Below are 8,396 nucleotides of genomic sequence, written 5' to 3'. Positions count from 1 at the left end.
TCCAGCAAACTTCAAGGATGAATTTCTAATTTTTTATAAGTCCATTCGTAGAATATGGCATCCAATTCTTCTTCTTTGATGAGTTTTGGTTGATTAATTGTTCTTCGAAGTCATTCTGATTTAGAAATTTTGACTTCCATGAATACTCTAAAGGCAAACGTTTCTATTTTGATGGGTAACATTGTCCCATCCCATATACTAAGGAGAAAGGCACTGTCTCTATTAATGCATGAACAACAACCTATCACCCATGTGGAGCATCTCTTGTGATAATTATTTTCTTGGATGATCTTCTTGATTTTCGTTGGCTGCCTCAGTTGTCTCATTCATTTTGGATCTGTGGGGAGAAGTCATTATTTTTTCCCTTTTTTATAATAAGGCTAGATCATTCGAACTTCTCCGCTTAACAATTTCTGCTTGTCTAAAAAAAATTCTCTTCATTCAGACTCAATTACTGCATACTGGATGTTCGGAATTTGATTAATTTCATTATCCTCAGTCATATTTGTTTATTCATTTTTTTGTAATTAGATTTAGAATTAAATGCACGGGAGAGGGAGAAAAGAATAAACAAGAGTTAAAGAAATGACATGTATCATTGATGAATGTAAAATTTATACAAGCCCTTATTTTGCATGAACTCGTGATCGTGGGCAAAGATCACGAGTTGACATTAAGAAAAATAAATAAGTTTTTGTTTTTCTAGAGAACCCCTTGATAGCTTTCCAACAAATCGTTCCAAGATTGCTACTCATCTTGGTCGTTCAGCGATGTTAGATGCATTGGCTCTAAACTTGAACCACCCAGTGTTGATAAGCTCCTGTACGCGATGCTTCGAGGCCATACAATTTTTAATGGAGTGCCTTACTACCCCAGAATGATAATCGTAAGTTTCTTCGGGCTCATAACATTGTGGATAAGGTGGCTCCAGCTTTTTCAACAGTAGGGTCTGTACCAACATCGAAGCCTTTTGTAACTGAGGGAATAGATCTACATAGCTCATAGGGATTTTGACAAAATTCTTTTCTGCCTTTGCGGAGATGGTTGTAGCATCAATTCCTTCCCCTCTCTTCTTTTCAAAAGCCTTTTTTGATCGGCCTTTACTCAACAATAGGGGCTCTATGGCTTTGCGTTTGAATGGTATACCCTGTATTAGGCGCACTTCAGAAGCTTCTCTTCCGTCAAGGTGGTGATCCTCAATGGCCCTTAGCCTCTCCTCTAGAGCATTCAAATAACAATTGGCATGATGGTTGTCACATTGCATTTTGATTATGGCCTGGAACATCCTGTGAGACCCGTGCTGGTAAAAAACACCCCCCAACACCCACTCAACTCTCTCTCATTTTCAAAACTTCCTCCTTACTTCTTCTTCTTCTCATTTCTGATTTTTCCCACCCATTTCTTGGACCCAAGGTGTTGAATAGGTGATTCTCTTCTGGAGCTGTGCCGTGCGGAGCCTCTTCCTTCATCTTCTTCTCCGACTCTCTTCCCCTTCGTTTCGTTTCCCTTCCCGGAAACTCGGAATCTTCACCCGAGGTAAGGGAAGTTAGTTTTCATGATTGATTTTTGGTTGTGAATGAGTGTTGAAAGCTCTTTAACTGTTGAAATTGGTGGATGTTTGATGATTGTTGTTGAATCGTTGAGATTGGGAAAAATTGGGGTTGTAGTGGGTTTTGAGAAATCTTGGGTCTCTTGGTTGTTTTATGGTTGCATGTTGAGAAAGAATTTATTTTTGGGTTGTTGGATGAAAATGGGGTGTTGTGGGTGGATTGCATGTGCTTGGATTTCTTGTTTTTGCAGGATTTGTTGTTCAAAAATGGTGGAGGGTTTGTGGTTGCTGTCACTAACGGCTGAGCCGTTTTGAACGGCTGAGCCCCTTGGGAGTTTCGTGACAGGGGAGGGTTTCTGGAACCAAACCGCTGAGCGGTTTTAAGGCGCTGAGCGCTTTGGGGGCAGAGAGCTCCCTGGAACCAAACCGCTGAGCGGATTTAAAGCGCTGAGCGCTTTGGGGGCCGAGAGCTAGAGGAGAATTTTTGGAAGCAAAGCGCTGAGCGCTTTGGAGGCGATGAGCGCCTTTGTACTTTCAGAATTGGACTTTGTAGTCTTCATGAACGTTGTAGCCTTGGATGTTAGCTTTCCAATGGCGCTGGAATCACTCAAAAAGGAGTTTTAGAACTCCAGATATGGCCGTTTTAGTGAAGAGGGGTCAAGCTGTCAGCATTAGTTATAGCTGTTTCGGTTTTTAAAATTTTTCACATGGTAGATGAAAGAATTAGGATTTGGGGTCTTCATGAGAGTTGTAGGAAATTTTCTTATCATTAATATGATATAAGGATGAACATGATAGGAGCATTATGACTCCAGATATTCTATAATTAGTAATGGTTTTCGTTTTACTATGAGTGATTACGATAAGTTGAAGGTTGTTTTGGATATGTTTTTTTATGAATATGTTGATTTATGCCGACCAATATTGATTAATGCTGTTGAGCTAAGTTGAGTTGTATGCTGATTTATGTATTTTGTTGGTTGGATGTTTTAATACACTCTAATTCTAGTCGGATCGAGGCTTTGTATATTTTTATATTCTAGACCCTATAATTATATACTTGCTCTTTCTGTCTAGTGTTTCCAGTGTCTTGAGGTTGACTTGTAGTGACCAGTCGGGTCGTTACACTTTAGTGGTATCAAAGCAGTTCGAGTCTAGTGGGCACTCTTTGGGGGTGGTTCCTTTGGGCTTTTGTTGTGTTAAACTCTGAGTTATGTTGCCTTGATGTGTTGATTGCTGTGTTGATTGTTGTGGTGTTCTGTAGTATTTTGAGTTGTTGTTTGGTTTAGATATTGTTTGCTAAAGGTGTTGTTGCTTTTGTAGACGATGTCTAGAGCAAATGATCAGATAGCCCGGGCCATGGAGATGATGGCCATGGCTATGCAGCAGCAAAATGCTTACTTTGCTAGGATGGAAGCGGAGAGAGCTGCAGCTGGTGCAGCAAGGCCCACTGGGTCACAGGAGAGTCGGGACCTGGCTGAGTTTCGGAAGTGCCATCCTCCTCAGTTCAAGGGAGAGGCAGATCCAGAGGTGGCTGACCACTGGATTTGTGAGCTTGAGAAGATCTTTACCGTGCTGAGATGTTCTCAAGAGAGGAGGTTAGCATACGCGGTGTACATGCTTGTTGGAGAAGCCGAGCACTGGTGGAGGGGTACCCATCATATGTTGACTGCCAGAGGGGTGGTTATGGACTGGGAGTGCTTCAGACGGATGTTTTTGGAGAAGTATTTTCCTGAGAGCGTGAGACATGCCAAGGAAGCCGAGTTCATGCACTTACACCAAGGAGGGATGACTGTTTCTGAGTATGCCATGAAATTCGAGCACCTAGCTCGTTTTTACTCGCAAGGCATCGCCGAGGCTTGGAAGTGTCGGAAGTTTGCAGAAGGATTGAAATATGACCTGAGGAGAGTGGTGGTGCCTATGGCCATCACTGAATTTCCAGCCTTGGTGGAGAAGGCGAAGGTGGTTGAGCGGTTGGAAGGTGATAACCGCGGGGTGAAGATTTCTGAGGGGCCATCTGGGTCCAAGAAAGGAGGGAACCAGAGGAAGCCATATGATAGGCCCCAACCACATCAAGGGGGTCCTGTCATCAGGCAACCTACTGGTGCTGCTGCTGGTAGAGGACAGGGTGGAGGTGCTGCCCTGAGATGTTACCGGTGTGGAGGGTCCCATATGATTAGGGATTGTCCCCACACAGAGAATCGATGTTTCAGATGCCAACAGATGGGCCATGTATCTTTTAACTGCCCCGCCAGAACCAGACCAGAGAGGGGTACTCAGAGGAGTGATGCTCAGAGAGGAGACGTTCAGAGGGGTGGCAGACCCACCGCAACTGGTAGGGTCTGTGCTTTGACCGGTGCTGAGGCTTCGACTTCTTCTGATCTGGTGAAGGGGAAGGGCAGAGCTGCTGGTAAGGATGTGGTGTTCTTGTTTGATTCTGGAGCTTCCCACTCCTTTATCTCTTATGCTTGTGTTGCCATGTTGGGTGTACCTGTGTGTGATCTGGGGTTGAGACTGCTAGTGTCGACGCCCGCGTCTGCTTCAGTAGTTGCTTCTGAGCTGTGTGTTGGTTGCCCTATTGATGTGAATGGGAAGAGGTATAAGGTAAACTTGATTTGTTTGCCTTTAGTTGATATTGACATAATCTTAGGGATGGATTGGTTATCTGCCAATCGTATCCTTATAGACTGTGCCAATAGGCGGTTGATTTTTCCTCAGGAGGAGGATGAGATGTTGATTTCAGCTAGCCAAGCTGAATCCTTGTTGAGAGATGGGGCAGAATGTTGTCTTCTGCTTGCAGCGTTGAGTGTTGAGACCGAGCGGGCTGTTTCTGAAATTGAGGTGGTGCGGGATTTTGTTGAGGTGTTCCCGGATGAAGTACCTGGGTTGCCTCCTACTAGGGAGATGGAGTTTAGCATTGACTTGGTCCCAGGAGCGGGGCCAGTGTCGGTGGCCCCCTATAGGATAGCTCCTGCTGAGTTGGTTGAGTTGAAGGGTCAGTTGGAGGACCTATTGGAGAAGCAGTTGGTACGGCCGAGCGTTTCGCCATGGGGTGCTCCTGTGTTGTTAGTAAAGAAGAAAGATGGGGGTAGTCGACTTTGTGTAGATTACCGGCAGTTGAACAAGTTGACCATCAAGAACAAATATCCACTTCCTCGGATAGATGACTTGATGGATCAACTGAGGGGAGCATCAGTGTTTTCAAAGATCGATTTGAGGTCAGGATATCACCAAATCCGGGTGAAGGAGGGTGACATACCGAAGACTGCTTTCAGGACTAGGTATGGCCACTATGAGTATGTCGTGATGCCATTTGGTGTGACCAACGCCCCTGCAGTGTTCATGGATTACATGAACAGGATCTTTCGGCCGTTCTTGGATAAATTCGTGGTGGTATTCATTGACGATATCTTGATTTACTCAAGGACCCGGGAAGAACACGGAGAGCATTTGAGGGTGGTGTTGGAGATTTTGAAAGCGAAGCAGCTTTATGCTAAGCTTTCTAAATGTGAGTTCTGGTTGGATGAAGTGAGGTTCTTGGGCCACGTAATTTCAGCGGAGGGGATTGCTGTTGATCCGGCTAAAGTGGAGTCGGTGTTGCAGTGGGAGCGTCCGAGGACCGTCACTGATATTCGGAGCTTTGTGGGTCTGGCGGGTTACTATCGACGGTTCATTGAGGGATTCTCTAGGATAGTAGCGCCTCTGACCCAGTTGACGAGGAAGGAGCAGCCGTTTATTTGGACAGATGCCTGTGAGCGGAGCTTTGAGGAGTTGAAGAGAAGGTTGACTACTTCTCCTGTGTTGGTGTTACCGGATTCTGGTGAACCCTTTGATGTGTATTGTGATACCTCTCACCAGGGTCTTGGGTGCGTGCTGATGCAGCACAGGAAAGTGGTGGCATATGCTTCAAGGCAACTGAAGGATCATGAGAGGAATTACCCCACTCATGACTTAGAGTTGGCAGCTGTTGTTTTTGCCTTGAAGATATGGCGACATTATCTGTATGGTGCTCGGTTCAGTGTCTTCAGTGATCACAAGAGTTTGAAATATCTGTTTGATCAGAAGGAGCTGAACATGAGGCAGAGGAGGTGGATGGAATTTCTGAAGGACTATGACTTCCAGTTGATGTATCATCCTGGCAAGGCCAATGTTGTGGCAGATGCACTGAGTAGGAAAACCATTCACATGTCTGGGATGATGGTGAAGGAGTTGGAGTTGGTGGAGAAGTTCAGAGATTTAAATCTCTGTGTGGAGTTAGCTCAGGATCACATTAGTTGTGGGGCAATTACCATAACTAATGAGTTCTTGAGGCAGGTTGGACTCAAGCAGTTGCAGGATGTCGAGTTGGTAAGACTTCTGGGTTTGCTGGGTACCGAGAAGGCGGTTGGCTTTGAGTTGGGAGGAGATGGAATCTTGAGGTTCAAGGGTAGAATTTGCCTGCCTCAGGATGCTGAGCTGAAGAGAGCTGTGTTGGAGAAAGGCCACAAGAGTAGACTTAGCATACATCCAGGTATGACTAAGATGTACCAGGACCTCAAGAAGACTTTCTAGTGGTCTGGTATGAAGAGGGAGATAGCTGAGTATGTGGCGGCCTGTCTGACCTGTCAGAAGGCGAAGGTTGAGCATCAGAAGCCGAGTGGGTTGATGCAGCAGATGGAGATTCCAGAGTGGAAGTGGGATAGCATTTCTATGGATTTTGATTGTGGGGTTGCCTAGGTCAGCTAGGAATAGTGATGCTATCTGGGTGATTGTCGACCGGTTGACCAAGTGTGCACATTTCTTGCCTGTCAATATCAAATGGTCCTTGGAGAAGCTGACGCAGTTGTATGTGAGGGAAATAGTACGGTTGCATGGGGTGCCTTCCAGTATTATTTCAGACAGAGATCTGAGGTTCACTTCCAGATTTTGGCAGAGTCTACACCAAGCCTTAGGCACGAAGTTGAAGCTGAGTTCTGCTTATCATCCGCAGACGGATGGTCAGACAGAGAGGACAATTTTGTCCTTAGAAGATTTGCTGAGGGCTTGTGTGGTGGACCACTTAGGTAGCTGGGAGGAGGTCCTACCATTGGTGGAATTTACGTACAATAATAGCTTTCATGCTAGTATTGGGATGGCACCGTTTGAAGCCTTGTATGGCAGGAGATGTAGGACTCCTCTATGCTGGTATTAGGATGGCGAGTCAGTGGTTGTGGGACCGGAGCTAATCCTACATATTACTGAGGAAGTGAAGATGATTAAGGAGAGGATGAAGACTGCTCAGAGTAAGCAAAAGTCGTATGCTGACAAGAGGCGAAGACCTTTGGAGTTTGCTGAAGGGGAACACGTGTTTCTGAAGGTGACTCCGACTACAGGTGTGGGTAGAGCACTGAAGGCGAAGAAGTTGACACCGAGGTTTGTGGGTCCCCATTAAATCATACAGCGTGTGGGTCCGGTTGCTTATCGGTTGGCTTTGCCACCGTCTCTTTCAAACCTACACGATGTGTTTCATGTCTCCCAGCTGAGGAAGTACGTTCATGACCCGAGACATGTTGTGGAGTTGGATGACGTTTCGGTGAAGGAGAACTTGACTTTTGAGAAGTTGCCGGTAGCTGTGGTTGATAGTAAGCTGAAGGAGTTGAGAGGCAAGTCCATTCCTCTGGTGAAGGTGTTGTGGGATACAGCTACTGGTGAGGCTACTTGGGAGGTGGAGCAGCAGTGCCGGGACCAGTATCCATTTCTCTTCTCAAGTAAGTCAATTTTCGGGGACGAAAACTTTTGTTGTTGGGGAGGTTGTGAGACCCGTGCTGGTAAAAAACACCCCCCAACACCCACTCAACTCTCTCTCATTTTCAAAACTTCCTCCTTACTTCTTCTTCTTCTCATTTCTGATTTTTCCCACCCATTTCTTGGACCCAAGGTGTTGATCAATAGGTGATTCTCTTCTGGAGCTGTGCCGTGCGGAGCCTCTTCCTTCATCTTCTTCTCCGACTCTCTTCCCCTTCGTTTCGTTTCCCTTCCCGGAAACTCGGAATCTTCACCCGAGGTAAGGGAAGTTAGTTTTCATGATTGATTTTTGGTTGTGAATGAGTGTTGAAAGCTCTTTAACTGTTGAAATTGGTGGATGTTTGATGATTGTTGTTGAATCGTTGAGATTGGGAAAAATTGGGGTTGTAGTGGGTTTTGAGAAATCTTGGGTCTTTTGGTTGTTTTATGGTTGCATGTTGAGAAAGAATTTATTTTTGGGTTGTTGGATGAAAATGGGGTGTTGTGGGTGGATTGCATGTGCTTGGATTTCTTGTTTTTGCAGGATTTGTTGTTCAAAAATGGTGGAGGGTTTGTGGTTGCTGTCACTAACGGCTGACCCTTTTTGAACGGCTGAGCCCCTTGGGAGTTTCGTGACAGGGGAGGGTTTCTGGAACCAAACCGCTGAGCGGTTTTAAGGCGCTGAGCGCTTTGGGGGCAGAGAGCTCCCTGGAACCAAACCGCTGAGCGGATTTAAAGCGCTGAGCGCTTTGGGGGCCGAGAGCTAGAGGAGAATTTCTGGAAGCAAAGCGCTGAGCGCTTTGGAGGCGCTGAGCGCCTTTGTACTTTCAGAATTGGACTTTGTAGTCTTCATGAAAGTTGTAGCCTTGGATGTTAGCTTTCCAATGGCGCTGGAATCACTCAAAAAGGAGTTTTAGAACTCCAGATATGGCCGTTTTAGTGAAGAGGGGTCAAGCTGTCAGCATTAGTTATAGCTGTTTCGGTTTTTAAAATTTTTCACATGGTAGATGAAAGAATTAGGATTTGGGGTCTTCATGAGAGTTGTAGGAAATTTTCTTATCATTAATATGATATAAGGATGAACATGATAGGAGCATTATGACTC

The 8,396-nt window shown here is 45.5% G+C and overlaps 1 protein-coding gene across 1 annotated transcript; it reads left to right on the top strand.

Annotated features, from left to right (window-relative positions):
• Positions 1–1,576: 1,576 nt before the first annotated feature.
• Positions 1,577–7,889, top strand: LOC145954571 (uncharacterized). Its single transcript, XM_083069117.1, has 12 exons — positions 1,577–1,695; positions 1,801–1,826; positions 2,982–3,905; positions 3,993–4,153; positions 4,268–4,674; positions 4,975–5,057; positions 5,408–5,460; positions 5,633–5,767; positions 5,864–6,059; positions 6,689–6,723; positions 7,047–7,193; positions 7,836–7,889. Exons 1-12 carry the CDS (start codon positions 1,577–1,579, stop codon positions 7,887–7,889), a joined length of 2,340 nt encoding a protein of 779 aa, XP_082925243.1.
• Positions 7,890–8,396: the final 507 nt, after the last annotated feature.

The sequence above is a fragment of the Cajanus cajan genome, chromosome 1, assembly GCF_000230855.2.
Source record: "Cajanus cajan strain Asha chromosome 1, NIPB_CcT2T_4, whole genome shotgun sequence".
NCBI classification, from domain to species: Eukaryota; Viridiplantae; Streptophyta; class Magnoliopsida; order Fabales; family Fabaceae; genus Cajanus; species Cajanus cajan.
The sequence above is the reverse complement of the archived record's forward strand: the minus strand, read 5'-3'. Positions and strand labels throughout refer to the sequence as shown.

Coding starts and splice junctions, on each gene's coding strand:
- LOC145954571 (XM_083069117.1), top strand. CDS start 1,577: ATGAGTGTTGAAAGCTCTTTAACTGTTGAAATTGGTGGATGTTTGATG. Junction 1,827..2,981: donor TTGTTCAAAAATGGTGGAGG/GTTTGTGGTTGC, acceptor AGAGAGCTGCAG/CTGGTGCAGCAAGGCCCACT. Junction 5,461..5,632: donor GTGGTGGCATATGCTTCAAG/GCAACTGAAGGA, acceptor AACATGAGGCAG/AGGAGGTGGATGGAATTTCT.